General features: G+C 34.7%; 1 protein-coding gene across 1 annotated transcript in view; it reads left to right on the forward strand.

The window, feature by feature from the left end:
* Positions 1–18,715, forward strand: part of LOC133524099 (uncharacterized) — a 171,866-nt gene that overhangs the window by 120,667 nt on the left and 32,484 nt on the right. Inside the window, exons 27-28 of the mRNA XM_061859943.1 lie at positions 3,888–4,042; positions 4,647–4,753. Of these exons, the coding sequence (XP_061715927.1) occupies positions 3,888–4,042; positions 4,647–4,753 (262 nt within the window). The remainder of the gene's footprint in view (positions 1–3,887; positions 4,043–4,646; positions 4,754–18,715) is intronic.

Here is an 18,715-nt window from a genome sequence, read left to right on the forward strand (position 1 = left end):
TTATTAGTCCACTTTCAAAAAGTTTATTTTTCCTTCTTACTTTAAGTTTATTTGGAAGCATAGTTATAATATAATGCTTTACTTACGAGGTTGTACATAATTTCCAATAGCCCAAAATATGTAAACCTTTTTGCACCATGTGTTCCATACACATCAGCCTAAGAGCGTTTTCACATTTTCCGATCCGATATCGGATGTAGGATCCTACAAAAGACAAGGACCAACAATACTAAAAGATTCATAAGTCTATCCCTGTCGGTCATTTCAGATCACGCAGTCTACTAGAAACATATTGCTACAAATGCACGCACACAAACAAAACATATCGTCCGACATAGCGAAAACTGTCGGAAACACCTTCCGATATCAGATGTCGGAAGGTGTTCATGACAAAAAAGCTGTGGGAGAGTGCCATATGGCATGAATACCGTCTTTTTGCGTTATATATCGTTTTTTAGTAATAATGATTTAGCAAATGCATAAATAAACACAAAGAAGCACATGTATTTTACAATTTACTTTCTTCCGACAGCCGATATCGGATTGGACAATGTGAAAACGCTCTTAAAATTAAGCCCCCATACGTTTTTAACTAAGAGTTCTTTTAAACTGTGTCCTTTACTTCTACTACTTTTTACCTCTTGAGATCTTGTGCGGATCCCTTTGTTTGACATAACTATTGAAAGTCATAATATAATGATAGTCATATTATCATTAGTTATAACTCTGAAACCGTTAACTTTTTAAGAATTTTCTTAGGTTATCCTATACATAGGTTATGTTAGGTTAGGTTTGTTTTATGGCAATCCTGAAGAGTTACGCGATTCTGAGAAAAACCAAATTATGGCTAACGAAAATGCGGACAAACAATACATTATGACGTAAAACTTTATGGGAAACAATAGAGACCCGATCTTGTGTACGGTCAATTTAACAAATATCTACACAAGCCAATGTTCCGAAAATATATTTACACGATCTTATTTTAAGTGTCTAGAGGCGTGTAAATATATTTTTGGAACGTTGGCTTTTTGTGCATATGTTGTTGTTATGTGTAATTTTGTTCATAATGTGTTTTGAGCGGTATTCTGATTAATACAAGTTTGATTATTGATTGTTACGTTACGACTTTGACACGACTCGCAGTGCATCTCGCGCGCAAGCATATCATATCAATATATAAAACCTAAGCAAATTTTATAATGAAAATTCCGCTTCTATCGTTTTTACATCTGTGTTGGAATAGTATCACATCGCCCGCTATTAATGTTGGTTAAGATTCGAGTCCTGAGTACTCTGCTTTTTACGACTCGACTCTGTTTTTCAGACTGTTTAATTAAGTTCAAACTCGAGTTCTTTTCAACTTGATAAACACTCGAGTCCCTTGTAGGGAATGGAGTCCTTTTCCGAAAACTAATTCTTTTTTACAATCTGAGTTAAAAAAAAGTCATAATACCGTCCGGTGAGAATACGTTTGTGCCATACGCAACTTACATTGGTTTGCAGGAGAGCGACACGAAGCAAATGTAAATATTTTTCCAAAAGTTTCATATTTAGGAAATATTCAATTTACTTATCATTTAGGCACATATGTTTACCATTATAGTATCAGAAAAATATTTTGAATACAGTGGTAATCATTAAATGAAAGCATTTTTACTATTTTCAGATCCATATATTTGACGAGTAATGTTAAACGTACAATGTATGACATGACACAAAGTTTTGGATATGTTGAGAATTTTTTGTTAACAGAGTATAATAATATTATTCTATAACAAAGATAATTTGAAATAGAGGTGGATTATCAAAGAAAACTTTGTAGCCACAGCAAATTTACTGCCATCTCAATCACATGATTAAAACGTTTATTTAGAACGCCATGTGTCAAATTTGTTAAATTATTTTTTTCTCAAGCAGAAACGTCTGCGAACGATGCTATTAAGCTAAGAATAAATACAAAAGTGGAAAAAATACTGTCTTGGGTGAGCCTTGATCCAGAGGCCGTGAGTTCAAGTCTCACCCAAGACAGTATTTTTTCCACTTTTAAATTTATTCAAATTTGTTAAATATCAAAAAGTGGCACCATCTAATAGATCAAAGGACAAAGGTGTAGTCGTTTCGAGCGATGGTGCCATAACGCGTGATACTATTCCAACACAGATGTAAAAACGATAGAAGCGGAATTTTCATATACGTAATTATGTTGACATGCACGACTTGTTATAATTATCAACTAACTTAGTAATTGCTCTCATGTTTAAATTTAGTTTAAACCAAGTGTTGCATGATAATTTTATTATTGTAATTTTTATTTAGGATTAAGTAACATGTCCCATATTGTATGCCCTAACAGGGTATCATGTACCTACTAAGTCTAAAAATAAGATCTTTATGTACTGATGAACATGATAAAACAATGGATTAAATGAAATGAAATGAAATGAAATGAAACCTTTAGGTTGTGCCCAGTAAGATGGCGCCACTTTTAGATATTTAACACATATCAGTGAAAGAATAAGGATCAAAGTCAAATGGCGTTCTAAAAGTATTAACATGTGGGGAAAGATGGCAGTAAATTTACGTGGCTACAAAGTTTTCTTTAACAAAAAACTTCATTTCAAATTATCTTTGCCTATAGCAAAATGTGGATATAGCACTTTTTTAATTTTATACCGATTATAGTCAATTATAACATATTCGTACGAGGACACGAGTGAAACCACGGGCTGCTCTAAGGCACTGGTTTATTGTAGCGGTAACTGTTAAGGTGGGCGCAGCCACACACACAAACATGCATACATAACAGTTAAAAAATAATTTACTCAAAAATGGATATAGGTAGCACAAACGTATTTCCAGCCGACTAAAGGTACACAAATCGTACAATAACACTTATTTTCTTTACTTTTAGTAAGATCAAAATTGTTGACGGAGTCTTTACTCGAAGGCTCGAGTCATTTTGAGTTGCAATTAAAATTATATTCTAGGTTCCCTATAAGGCTCAAACTGGATGGCTTATGTAGAGTTTTTGTTCGTCGGAGTTTTGTTATTACTTGAGAACAAAATAATAAGTTATTATGTAACTTTGACAAAACTTTACAGACTTTGAAGGAATAATGTTTATTGAACAATAGGAGAGTAAGTACTTATTATCAAAGTCTTTGCCATTTAAATGTTATGTTAAAAAATTTGTGCAAATATAATCTTGTTTTATTGCTCTCAATATAATTTTAAGCTAAAGAAAAATATTTAAGATACTTGGAAAATATTACGTTAGTATGTTTTATTTCATTTTATAATGAAATGATTTACTAAGTTTACTGTATTTTTACCAAACATTCATTTATTTTATTGTTTCTTTTTTTTAGTCTAAAATAAATTTAGGCTTTGAATTTGAAATGTGTGCGACTATGCGTGCTTATGGCGAGCAAGAAAGTGGAACGTTTTGCCGGCCTTGGATACATATAATTAATAGGCAGGTTATGGTTACATGTAGGTACGAGTATATTGCATTTATCAAATCAAATGAATATTTAAAAAAATTAGTCAACATTTTAACAACAACATTAAAAAAAAATGTTTTTAAGTATCTGGTAACTTAAGTTATCATTAATGCTTTTTTCGTTTGACGATGCGTTTAAATCGTTTTCACGCGCCTTATGTTTCCCATCACTAATGTCACTCGTGACGTCAATGTGTCTTCGCAAAATGTTACACGCTCGGTCCCCTTACAAGTCAATCAACTCTTTTCTTCTATCTTGATATAGTTCTTCGGGTCAGACATTGGCGACGGGAGATGGAAATATTATTAAAAAAAAATATTAATCGTCTTGATGCTTGAGGCACAAAACAGTACAGTCAATACGTTTTATTTTGTATGACAGGAGGTGACCGATGGGCAGGCGACGTGCGGGCACCGGGCGTTGTGATTCAATGTTCCCCGGCTACAGGAATCTGCATGGTCGGTCAAAACGTGGACATACTTGTGCAAGTTTACGCGGACAGTTGGGGCCTATACTATGACCAGATCATGCTGATGGTAAGTTTAACTGTAGCTGAAGAAATTTTTGTCTAATGTTCTCCGGGTACCTCGAGCAAATCCTGTTATGATTATGACTAAAGGCTATACTGCAATCAACAGTAAGGTTGCTAGTATTCGAAAAATATGGGTACATCCTTCTTTACACAAATTATAGGACATCCGTACACAAGTACTTAATACAACACTTCCGTGAGACACAGGCATAAATATAAAAATATTAAAAACGGGTCACTCAACCCACTTATTTTAAGTCGAAAAACGCTCGGCATGTTTCATGAGTGAGGGACCCGTTTTTAATATATTTAAATACTTAAACACATTGAAAACACCTATGACTCAGGAACAAATATCAGTGCTCGTCACACAAACAAACGCCCTTACTGGGATTTGATCGCTTCCACCCAGGATCATCGGCTTCATAGTCAGGGTCACTTAGTGTTGGTAGGAACTCAAGTCTTTTGAGTCTAAATTGAAGAACTCGACTCGTTTTTACGAGACTCAGAGCTTAAAAAACTTCTGAGTCTTAACTTAAGACTCAGAAGTTTTTTACTCAAGTAACTTTGAACTATAACCATAACATTACATATAATTTTGTTCACAGGTGGACCACATAGAACCCATCGTTGTGGACGTGTGGATTGAAGTGGTTGGGCCGGTAGTGCAGTTTGCAACTCCCTCTACGGTGCAGGAATTTGAATCAACTATGTGGTAAGTATACCAAGCAAAAAATATATTTATACATTTACAGGAGTAGGGGCAGATATCTGTGATGGCACAAAATTGTTACAAGTTGTTACATAACTTATGTGTGAGTACAAAATTAAATTTAAATAGGTAATAATTAACTTCTCTTCATTCAATATTTTTTAACATTCAACTGTGTGTTTACTCCATGGTTCATGTTTAAAAATATTCATGGTCGTAATAGGTGAAATATCTCCTTTCTATCATTCAAAATTTATTCTTATCCAAACCATGACAAAAGCTCACATTACAGCATTTTTTAAGCTAATGTGACGTACCCAGGGTAAAGGAACCATATAGGGGTCGGTGCTTACGCTATTAATATTCGACGCTCGAATATTAATACGGTGCTACCACCATAAGGTACATTTACCCGTACAACGTCACAAAATAATATCCTCGGTGCATTCTACCTGAAACTAATAATTATCGAGACAATTCTAAAAACAGGATAAATAAAGGGTCTTTAGAATTGTCTCGATGATAAGCGCTACCTAATGAGATTGCGCTGTTTCATCACTGAATTCCTATGGCTACCTCCTGTCTCCATCATCAGATCAGCTCGATAGTACCATAATACTAAATAGTCACCCGATTTGCATATGTATGCAAATTTTCAGTTCAGTCGGAAATCGGTAAGTGGGTCAAATTTTGTCGAAGATTTGACCCACACTAAATAAATAATAAATATTATACGACACTATTACACAAATTGACTAAGTCCCACAGTAAGCTCAATAATGCTTGTGTTGAAGGTACGTAGACAACGATATATATAATATATAAATATTTATATATACTTAAATACATAGAAAACACCCACGACTCAGGAACAAATATCCATGCTCATCACACGAATAAATGCCCTTACCAGGATTTGAACCCGGGACCATCGGCTTCATAGGCAGGGTCACTTCCCACTAGGTCAGACCGGTCGTCGACACTTAACTAACACAGTACACTTACATAGGTACAAGCTAAAAATACATTAGGTGTATTCGGGTATTCCGCATTATTATTTGTTATTTCCAAATGTCGGGTTATTTAGAAAACTATCCATCATTCCGTCATACTCAAATATTTACACCTACATTCTTATTTTGTCATAAAAACAATCTTACACAAACCTACTAAGTTTTCGTCTAAAAATAAATTTCTTTGCTATAATACTTATTGAGCCTTTGTAAGAAAACCAAAGTTTAATAAAAGATCTCAAATGAAAAAAAAGTAAAAAGCGGCTACATTATTACGTGAAATAACTTTTTACAGACTCCAAAATCATGGAAATTGCTTTAGCAACTAAATTGTATACGCAGTTAGATCTTCAACTTTTGTCAGCTCCTTTGTAGCATTTGATGAATGGTAAACGTTTTTTGAATTGCTAATCAGTACCCCTAGTGTAAATTTATTCGATAGCGAAACGTGACGTACGCGTTTGCGTTAAGTCTCATTTTGAGATTTAACGCAAACGCGTACGTCACGTTTCGCTATTGAATACATTTACACTAGGGGCTCAGTCATTGAAAGGTTTGTTCAAATACCGTTGAGTATCTATAAATTGAACATATATTTTATTTTTCAATTTCGATGGGAAACTTATTCTTTGATACATTATGCTCGTTTGAAATCGCTTTGCTCATTATTTTTCTGAAATAAAGGCTGGAAAATGGAAAACTAAAACAACTATACTCGTGTCTTTGCTTTACTTCAGTAATTTACCACGCTCTAAGTATTAACTGATCTAATTCACAAAACATTGTACTTCAATTGTATCGTCTTACGTGACTGCGTCCTCCTCTTTTCGTAACAAGTATGCCCAATCAGTAATCTGAACTATACTTATCGAATTTATAAAATTGTTTTTATTGAATTCCGTTGACTTTGAGGTATGGGTAAGTACTCGTACGATTAAGGTAAATATCTGAATGGCATAGTTTCACAAAACATATTAATTTCTATTAAAAGTAATTAAATGTTGCATTGTTTTTTAATTGTTGTAACACGGGCATTACATTTAACAAACAAATGAAAACTGTGACATATCAATATAATTTCCAAGCAAATGTATACTCGTATATTTGTACTAGACACTAATTAATATGCAAACAAGCCCTAAGGCAAGTGTGCACGCTCGTAGATAAATTATCTCAGAAATGGAGTTAATTAGAATACCGGTGTCTTTGTGGAAGTTACTTAATTTAAGCTCTGGAATGCAACCTTGAAATTAACGGAAACCAAAAATAACACGGTATACATTATGATATAGATAAAGTTTTTGTATTCTGTAATACTTACTTGTTTGCTGCTAAACAGTTCTCACTACACCCACCTTAAGGTGGTTCGATTTTCATACAAAAAACAATCGCTATTTATTAATTAATTACACAATATTATTACATAAATAGTTGCGCATCTATCTACTTTCGAATATTCATTTGCGCTAAATTAATAGAAAAACTTTGTTTCATACAGAAATCATGCAATAATCAACGTTATATTTTTATAAATTTTACTCATGTGTGTGACAAATGTCGTGTACAAATACATTGCGGCGTTGCCACTCCATGCATCGGCGCGACGTTGCGATGTTTGACGCGTTTTTAGCTGACTCTGTCGACACTGACACTCAGTGTGACCAGGCGTACGATAATTGTCGTACATGTACGATAATTTGGGCCCCGGTATGACGTAATGTTCCAAAGAGCATTATCGTACACTAAAGTACTATAATTTCAGCCCTTGGATGATGCCACCTTAAAAGTCTAGTAATTTGAAGCAAAATATGACACTTTCTCTCAGAAATAGGCTAAAATTAGTATCTTTTGGGTGTTCGGCTCCTTGGTGTAAGTTTAAAGTTTAAAATGTCACAATTTCCTGTATACCGTTTGAGTCTATCCCAAAAATACACAAACATAAACAGATTTTTTGCGCAATTTAGACGAAAATTGTCTTTTTTTTATTATTAATTGGAAGTTTAAGCTTATTTTGCAAGACATTTTTAGGGGCTGCCTTTTTGATTGGCGTACGATATTTTTTTCAACCGTACAATAATATTGACACTCAAGTACGATAATTCTCTTCCGCTCACCTGGCAACACTGCTGAAACTTGTCAGGACCTGGGGGCCTACCGCGAAAACCTAAATTCGCAAATTGCGGGGATCTTTCTCTTTTACTCTCACTAAGACGTAATTAGAGTGACAGAGAAAAATGCCCGAAATTGACGAATTTCGATTTTCCCGGTAGCCGCCCTGGTGCTTGAGGTACTTGATAGAAAGCAACGCTGCCGCATGTTCTGAATTGTGATTTTATGTGTTTTTGGATTGAAACTGATAGCAACGTCTAAATCAAGTTACAAAAATCATCGATATTCTGGTCCGCGAAAAACCAGGAAAAGTGTAACTGTAATTGGAGTCTACAAAAATGACCAATTCATAGAAAATATGACCTAGAAACTAGTTCACTTTTATAAAACTCAATTTTGCCCGAGATTGTACTTACGCGAATACCTAAGGGAGCTAAGTGTATTGATCTTGAATAATTAGTTGGCTAATACATATATGACTCCAACATGATATGGACATTTACATCATAACTATTATACCTAGTTGGTTACTAAGTTCTGTTACTCGATTTCTTTCTTTCTTCCTAGCGTTGTCCCAGCATATTGCCACGGCTCAATGGAGCTTGGGGTCCGCTTTGACAACTAATCCCAAGATTTGGCGTAGGCACTAGTTTTTACGAAAGCCACTGCCATCCGACCTTCCAACCCAGAGGGTAAAACTAAGCCTTGTTGGGATTAGTCCAGTTTCCCCACGATGTTTTCCTTCACCGAAAAGCGACTGGTAAATATCAAATGATATCTGTTCTGAAGTTCTGTTACTCGATTTGCAACCTCTTTATTTCCGTTAAAACAAATGCTACCGAAAAAATAAAAAATTACATAATGTGGTGGATTTGTGAGCTATAATTATATACCACAAATAACGCTTATCTCGTCGTATCTATAATGAATTGGGGCCTAAAAGAGAATCGTATTCCAAATTTTTGAAACGCTTGTATTACTTTTTATATTAACTAAAAGTTGCCTTAAAATTCAGCTTTTATACTAAAAACGGCTTTAAATATGTTAAATTAACAAAATATATTTTGACAGATGCTTTCGCGCCCAAAACGCTCTTTGAAAATTGTGTGACGTCACAGCTTATGGTTTGACACATAACTACATACACACGTAGAAGATACGAACTGTCAACTGATATTTGTCATTTGTTGTTAATCGCCTAACTGTCAACAGTGTCAATCCGAGAGTTGTGACGTCATCAGAATCTTCAATGACGTTTCGGGTTTGGACACGTGACGTGTGCCAAAAGATATTTTAAATTCAATATTTACAAAAATATGGTCATTACAGGTCCCCTAAAAGTAGTTTAACATGTTCTTATAATTCAAAAGAATTTTTTGGGATACAATTATGCTCTAAGATTTGTAGATGGAAACAACCCTATTGCGTTGCACAAATGTGGGCACCCGCCAAACATGATTTTGGGTGTGTCATACTCAGGGCTAACACAGATTCATTTCTGTGAAAAAGGTGTGAAAACCGGAAACTGGAAACCGTTCTCGAACCAATAGTGAAGCCCTTAAGTCACACCCTATTTCAAAACCAGCCATGGATCTTTGAACAGGACTCAGCTCCTGCACATAAGGCAAAAACAACTCAAGCCTGGTTTCGAAGAAACAAAATTGACTTTATTGCCCACGAAGACTGGCCGTCCTCCAGCCCGGACCTTATCCCCCTGGATTATGCCATATAGCAGGTTATTGAGGAGAAAGCCTGTGCTAAACCCCACACAAATCTTAACTCCCTCAAGCGGGTCATAGTTAAGACAGTGACGGAATTAGACATGACAATCGTGCGTGCCGCTATTGATGACTGGCCTCGTCGTTTGAGGGCCTGTGTCAAAGCCAGAGGAGTCGATTTTGAATGATATTGTCATATGTAATTCCTGATTTTGTGTACTTCATTTTAATATATACTTTATTAAACTTTCGTTGGTATATTTTATGTAGATAAAGATTATTGCAGTAACAGAATTTAATTACCAACTAGGTAGAAAACAATGAAATACATAAACACATAAATTGGATATGATGTGATCCGTTGAATGAAATTGACAATAAATAAAATAAATAAATAATTTTCTATCTCTAGGCATTGTGTGAAACTTCTAGTTGTGTCAAAATATCGGGAAATCAATAATATAAACAAACATGGTAAATATCTCATTTCTTTTTATAATGGTTATAAATAGAAGGCCATCCAATTTTGTAACTCACTGTAATTTAATTAAATGTATCGTAAAAAAAATGTTTAAATTCTACTGTAAAATATTACCTACTTTTTTAAAGGCTGGGCAGTAAGGGATTGCTTTAATTTTAGAACAAAACAGCGTGTTTTTTTTTTTTAAATACCGGAAAATCTGACTTACAAATTTGGACTTTCTTAGGTTCATTCTACTTAGAATCTTCTCCACCCTAGCATTAAAAAAAGATATCCTAAAATATCCATACCATTACGTCACATTTTAGTGTGAAAGAAATTTCAATGTAAAACTAAAATTTCAATACAAAGTTTCGGGTTTTATGCTAGTGATTCTGAGTTGGAAGAACCCAAAAATATCATGATGTGTGAGAATCAGATTTTTAATATTTTTATGGAAAACGCTCATATTTCTCATAAAATAATTTATTAATAATAGGTACTTGATAATACTGATAACAAAAAAATTTTTAATGAGTCTCGAACCCACATCCTCTTGCATGTATTTCCATGTACATACCGCAACGCTATTGAAGCCTACTCCCGCTGTGCCAAATTGTCTACTACAAGGATCCCAGTAAGACTGTTTGAATGTGTGAGTGATACTTAGAAATAGAGTCAAGAAACATTCTGTCGACATTAAGGGGTAGTTTTTGTACAATGAAGTGTTCAATGTTTGTTGTAATAGTTCAATATTTATTTAAAGAGTGCGCTAAACATAATTTACAGAATAGAAATACCAAGACTACTCCACAAAAAAATTAAAACTCAAAATTTGCAATTGTGGCGCCATCTAGTGAGGTTTAAGCTTTGGGTAACCTAGTCGAACCAACTTAACATTTCTCTGTTTGGCCCTATAGTTGGCTGATAGACGAGGCACTAAGTTCGCCATTTATACCTTTATATGTGCTATAAAGTTCAAAATAAATTAATAAATATACAAGTCAGCCTTAAGTGATGCGTTCGGTACGCTTTGTTAATAACAGCCCTGACCACTATACACTAATATTTGCTACAAAAGGCCAAAGCAATTTTTCTCCCAAAAGGAACACCTGCTGATTATCCATAGACCCCGGCTAATACCTTTCACAAATACCTCCAGACCCGTATCTTACCTTTCACCGCTGAGCTAAGGTTTAGATTTAAGAGACCTGAAACGGAAATAGGATGTTTATTGGGTTATTTCTTTCTCGACTAACGAGCTCTTTCTGCGTGCGTCATTTTACCGTCCTTTGCACGTCACATAAAAGGGATTTAACTAATTAGTCCCGGAATCATAGAGGGCAAGTCTGGCAAATAAAAAGTTGCCGGGCGTAAATGGTTGAAAGCTAATGAAATAATTGAAGTCCGGTCTGTAATTACAGGAAACCGGAATACAATACAATTAAGCGAAATTTGCCGTTCATTCCTTTTATTTTATGAAATCTGACAATGTTTTAAGAAACATTCCGGCTATTATGTAGTGATAGGGGAGCGCAAGAGGAAATTTTCGTAGTTACTCGAGAGTGTCATATTAAAATATGAGTGATACATTGCTACCCGTAAAGTTTACCTTAACCAATTTTAGCCGTCTATATTTGACGACCGGTGTGGCCTAGTGGGTAGTGATCCTGCCTATGAAGCCCATGGTTCCGGGCTCGAATCCCGGTAAGAGCATTTATTTGTGTGATGAACACAGATATTTTTTCCTGAGTCATCTATAGACGTACATATGTATATCGTTGCCTAGTACTCATACTTAGTACAAGCTTTGCTTAATCTAGCGCTAGGTTGATCTGTGTAAGATTGTCCCCAAATATTGATTTAATTATTTATTTATCTTGATCCGCTGGTTAGTGGAGAGCTGGAGGATTAGTAAGAGGTTAAAAAAATCGTTAAGTAGAATTGGTCATTTTGGTCCTAGTAAATGCTATAATCGTGCTAAGTATATACTGGCAATAATTTGTGCGCATTTTTAAACTGTCGGATACAATCTGAAAATAGTTTTGAATTGTAGGGAAATACGTATAAATAATTGTCAGATTATGTGAAAAGAAAATTATAGCATTAATTTGGACCAAAATAACTAAATTCACAATCTACCTAACGATTTTTTAATCCTCCACCAAGCCCCCGAATTGGAAAACAAAACATTATGTAACTTTTTTTTTCCTATCTTTCGATTCAAGTCTCTACGACGCTCGAATAACTACACATTTAGCATCGCTGGCTGCCCAGCTATACCCACTGCCAGAAGCAGATCACTCCAGTTACGTTAACTTATGTTCCCATCAATACATTTGCATCACGTGTTCCACCTGTCCTAATTAGGGGTTAAATTGAGAATTATATTGAATAACTAAGTTTTACGTACTTAGTATAAAACTGAATAACTTAATAAACACTGGAAGTAATATGATTATTTTAATATTGTTATTACTAATAATATATTATTGCAAAACGGACGAAAACGCTATTATTTAATGATTGCTTGGCATGTTACTTGGCTTAGTAGCGCACAAATGTAATAAAAACACATAGAGAAATGTATCACATAGAGAAATGAAATATATTACTCTATTTCCTCCGTCTGGTGAAAACCCTCGTCTACTTTAGTACTGTCGACTTAAAAGTTTGAATCGTCATATATTCTCGTCTATTAAATTTACCCGCATGTATGAGCTCCAAAGAAACTTAAAGCTGTGGGCGCTAGAGACTTGTTAAACTTAGCTGTTGGCGAAGTAACTGGCGGTAGTTAAGTCCTTATAGTTTTGGGAAATAGTTTTACAAGTTAATTTTGCACCATGTTTCACTATATATATATATATATATATATATATTGATTTTAAGAAAAATTACTTCGCCTTTTTGGGGACAGGAAAAATCTGATCCATTCGCAAGTTGGTGATTTTTGTAAAGAGTTTCCTTAACGACATGAAAACCATCTTCGGAATTCGATGGACAAAAGTAGCAGGTACGTTTTTTCTAATTAAAGGGTGTAAAAGCAATTTTTCCGGACAGACGTTAAGGTCTGTATCAATTAAATTAATTTTGCTACTTCCAATAGGTAAAGGAACAGAAAGCGTCCTACGCAAACATACCTCTCCTAACTCAGAGATAATTGAATTAACGAAGTCCGAGATCCTTTCAAACCTTCACAACCTCACAACCTTACTAAACTTATTTCTAAGTGCTATTAAATATTATTTTCCTACTCCTCTACTGTTATCTGTCATTTATGCATTCATTAACACGAATATAAGAACATACATAAAAGATTTCAAGAAAAGTCTATATTGTCTATTCCTCATAAAAGCTCTTGTGCTTTTATAAGCTATAATGTTACTGCGATTAATGGCTACCAACCTAACAAAACCAAAACGAATACAGTTTTAAACTAAGTGCATTGATGCCAACTTACAAAATATTCATTTGGTTGCATAGTAAAAATAATTACGTCATAAGTCAGAAACACGCATGTGACACCCGTAATATAGCAACACCCATAGACTACGAAGACCGCTTAGCGTTGCTTGTTAGTCTCCGTAGGCTACGGTGGCCAAAATTGAGAAAAAACTGTCAAAAAATTAATTTAGCAAGTAGCAAGTACCAGGGTCTCATGAGTTACGAGGAGGTGTCGCCGACCGGCCGGCCGCGGCCCGGGGCGGGCCGGGCGCGTAACAAGGTATGCTCGCGCGTCTTGGCTATATACTTTTGCTGTAATTTGTTTACCTAAATTAAGATTTATTTTTGTTGACTCGTAGGAAAAATATTGTATGCAACGTTGTATAAGTAGGTCAAAAAATTCTCGTGGCGTATTCCTTTACAATGTTCGCCTACGCCTTCGGCTCCGGCTCACATTGTAACTCACGCCACTCGCCTTTTTTGACCCTTCTTATACAACTGATGCATAAAATACTATTCTAAGTGCTTGATGATGTAACTGTTTTCTTCATTTATGTAAGACTTTTCCTCAAATTTTGGCTTTAATGCGCGGCCCGTTATTGTAAAAGATCGTAATTTTGATGTTTTCTCAAATGTAATCCATGATCTATTTGTATTATAAGGTTCAATTTAAAAGCGCCGACTTAGTGGAGATAGGATAGCTTTAATTAAATAGTAAATGTATTTATTGGAAGTAGGGTTGAGTTTGCTTGTGTGCTACATGCGGTCAGGTAAGAACAATTCGAGTAGTGGTTGAAGTAGTCTTGAGCACACTATTATTTGTAGAGGGCAAATACGCCAAATAAATAGCTGAATCAAATTACGAAATCACACATTCATTGTTAAAGGAAAAGGGTTCTTTATCTAAGAAGCAAATTGGAGAACGTCTATACGCATGTGATTAAATAATAAATTTAATGTTATATATTTTTATTTGCATGTTTGATGTTTTATTTTATTTTATTGCACCATACCTATGAATTCTTGTCCAATGTTTTCACGCTTTACCAGAACCAAATTACTTTAAATTTAAATAAATAAAACCAAATCCCGCAAAATCATAATAGTATCAAAATACCACTATAACTTTTACATTGATACCAATTAATTAACGCTTATTGGATTATAAATATAATGTTATTAGCTTATTGACATAACCTTAGACGCAATGACGGAAAGTTCAAAATGCCGATGTACCGTGCCTAAGTATGGGTGCAAAGTATAAATTACAACTTTTTCTTAATACCATGTTGCCATGGTTAAGCCAGAATAGTTTATTTATTTTTTAATTTAACATTACCAGGTTCAAGGCTTTAATATTACTTACAACAGTGATAAATAATATATTAACTTAACCTAATTTGGTGGGTATACAAAAGATGTAACTAAAACTCAAACAAACATTAATGCGTTTGTATCGGACGAATGGACGGACGGACGACTGTACTATGGGGTGTCCGCCGAAATTTCTTGTTTGAACATTGCATGGTATCTAAAGCTCCATTTATATGGTTAAAGAATTTTCATGTGATTTTCATTAAATTGCGGAATTTTGGTCGATCGACTGATTTCACTGTGCTGTGTAGTTGGCAATGTATCGAATATTCCATGCAAGTTCTTGAATAGTATAAATTTGGCTTAGTACATTTATTTGAAAACATTATTTATGGTGAGGAAATATGTGCAGAAGTCGAATTTAAACTATTGTGAACCGTAAAATTAGTTTAATGTGCAAAAATGTATGGAGCAGTAGCAAGAATTACCAAAGAGTTTTAATCAATGATTTCCACAATAATCCTACCACACTGCACGCCTGCTGATTGCACCTGTTTGAAATAATTCCAACCAGCCAAGCAATATCTAATCCTGTAATACGTTCCTCGTACTAGGTTGCGTATACTAGATTCGTTACATTTAATCTGAGGTCACTTTTCATAGATAATTTATATTGGGATAGTCGCATAATTGTTATATCTATGGGATACATCAACAATTTCACTGTCAACAAGTCTCATTAATTTTTTACCAACATGCATAATGGTTGCGTCTCGTGATTAATTTCTTTGTTTTTTGCTCATTTATATTGTTTAAAGTGTAATATCAATAGCCTATTAAACAGTAATCTAATGTGGTAGTGTGCAGTAAATGAAGAATTAATCTTGAAACGCGTTCAAATACCATTTTGGAGTCAACGTCCGGTAGTCCACGTGCTACTTGTAATGTCCAGCTAACGCTTTAAACGTGCTGATTAATCACCGTACACTGTCTCGTACTAACCGTAAAATTTTAGTCGTATCTGAAGCTCATAATACCTTGTTACTGGCGAATTATAAAAGAAGATGATGAAGATAATAAAATCACCGTACACTGTCTTGTATTAACCGTACAAAGCTACCAATACCTTGATAATAGCGAAATATTATAGTCCCACTGGACTGAAGTCATATTTTTTTAAAGAAGTGTAGTGAAGTACTATGATTTACGGAATTTTTACAAGCTTCTATTTAACTTGCTCTGTTGGTATGTATGGGACAAATCTTACAAGTTAAATTTGACCCAATTTGAAGGTACAAATTTGCATACATATGTAAGTCGGGTGACAATGCAATATTATGGTACCATCAAGCTGATCTGATGATGGAGACAGGAGGTAGCCATAGGAACTCTGTGATAAAACAACGCAACGTAATTGTGTTTGGGGTTTTTAGAATTGTCTCGATGAGTATTAGTTGCCTGTGGAAAAAAACTGAAATTTTTGCCGAAGATTATTCTAGTAACTAACGCATCTCCTGGCCCAGAAATGTCACTGTTGACAGGTGACAGATCAACTCCATAACAATTTCAAACAAGAAATTATATCTATTTTGAGTTTATCAAAGTTATGCCGATGACATTTGTGGTGTCACAGTACGGATGTGTTTTGGATTTTGACGTTAATTCGTCATTTCTTTATCGTTTTCGAAATCGCTATATTACTAACCAGGGCCCGTACTTTTCATGCCGTTGACGCAAAATGACGTAATTTAACATACAGTCAGTTTTTTACAACACTACAAATTTAGATAAATTACTTTGACGCGTAGAAAAATAAATACTTTTTACGTGAAATACGCTGTTAAAATACAAAAATATGTATTATTTAATACATCAATAATCTATTAATTCGTCGAGTGATAATAAGATGAAAGTTAGTTAGACGTTTCTGTACTGATTGTCAAGTATATGTATCAGCTAACCAAAGAGGTTAACAAATTATTAATTTTTACGAAAATACTAATTGGAATCATACTCTATGTAGCGTTGACGTCATTTTTCTGTCAACGGCATGAAATGTACGGGTTCTGTTACTAACACACGAATGCTCTGGGCAAAATTTGTTAGACGTTGACGCTGTTCGTGGCGAATCCCATACATTTGATTTCACCATTTCAATTATTTGCCAGCGTAAGCTTCAACACAACACCAGGTACACAACAACAGGTATGTAGCAGACGCATTAACATGGATTAATCATAATCAAACACCGATGGAGTAGCGGGTCTTGAAACGCATATCTTCTTCTTTTAAACATATGGCCTCCATCAAATCTATGATGATTTTGCCAATGTCAAGTGTAGTTGTTCAGTAGTAACTTTTAAGTGTGCTCACAGAGCATGACGTTGTTCTTGCTTTTATTAAAGAGATAGCTGGACTTTACTAAAAGCCACGATGGATTGCCGGGTGTTGATTAAAACATGGTTAAACGCGTTTCAAGATTCGTTTTTCATTAGCTGCTCACTTCCACGATAGTTCACTGCATAATAAGCTATAAATATTACACTTTAAACAACATTAATGCGCAAAAGACAAAAAAATATTCTCGAGACGTCTTCGCCATTTTGAATCTCAACGACAACCCCAAACGTACATCAGTAGATACTACGCTGACCAGTAGGTTACCGAGTATGACACGAAAACCCTGTCTCTTCAATTTAATTGGAACGGCGTAGCGATAAACTGAAAGACGATTGAAATTTCAGCGTTAGCATCGAAGTGGAAAAACGAATAATCAATGGCAATATTGTCCCAATTCAATACGATTCTCCATCGCATATGAATTTATATATATAAAAATACGCTCAAGAGAGAGCTTTAATACGTTTTCGATATTACAATTCAAATTTATAGACGGGAATAACGCTCCAAGGAGCGACGCAGTTTAAAACTTACCGCTCGAATCGAAACTTTTGCCAGAATGAATTATAGCGATTTTGCTTTCCTGTTCAAAGTTTAAACCAATATTTACTAGTTATTGTTATTCCTAGATCTTATTCCAGCAAGAATTAGTTGTTAAGTAAATTTTGTAACTGTATAACCTTTTAACTGCTTTACACCGAGCATACTCGTGTCGCCGCCGGTACGAAGTTACACGAAGTTTTGTCTTAAGGGATCCACTGATTACCAGTTCGCCGGACGATATTGGTCTGTCAGTTATTCGCAAAAGCTGACAATCACGAATAACTGACAGGCCGATATCGGTCGGCGAACTGTTAATCAGTGGGCCCCTCTATTTATCAGACTACGATAGTTAAACGTTTAATCTACGGCGAGAGTAAAACATTAATCTATTTCTAAATATTGTGCAGCTTCAGTGTAAAGTTCTTATATCACACACACGGTGTTATATTCGAACGTACACTGATATCAGATTTACATCAAATGATGTCATTCAGTTATCAATGATAACTTATCATGCATTTCACTCGTAGTTGTTCGTACATGTATTGGCGCGAGCGAGCCGCACGGTATACTAAATGACATCATTCTGATATCATTCTGATGTCAGTGTACATTCAAATTGGCCTGATAGAGGATCTTAATAGCCTATAGCATAATAGGTTTGAGTTCCATGTATGTTCAACAAAAGTTAATGAATTCCGAGAAACTATGTGTTTTCTATCCTTTATAAATCATGCTAACCTATTTTTACAGGTAACTCGTTTATATAAAACTATGGCTGTAAATCAATTTATGAAATCCTCACAATATATTGGGTCAGTAGATCAGAATCTACTACATTTATGTCAACCAATTGTAACTAACAACTGTTTTGATGGTTCTCTATATGTGGAAACAAATTTTGATGATTTTTTTTAATACTACGTCGGTGGCAAACAAGCATACGATATGCCTGATGGTAAGC

Source organism: Cydia pomonella, chromosome 13 (genome assembly GCF_033807575.1).
Source record: "Cydia pomonella isolate Wapato2018A chromosome 13, ilCydPomo1, whole genome shotgun sequence".
Lineage (NCBI taxonomy): Eukaryota > Metazoa > Arthropoda > Insecta > Lepidoptera > Tortricidae > Cydia > Cydia pomonella.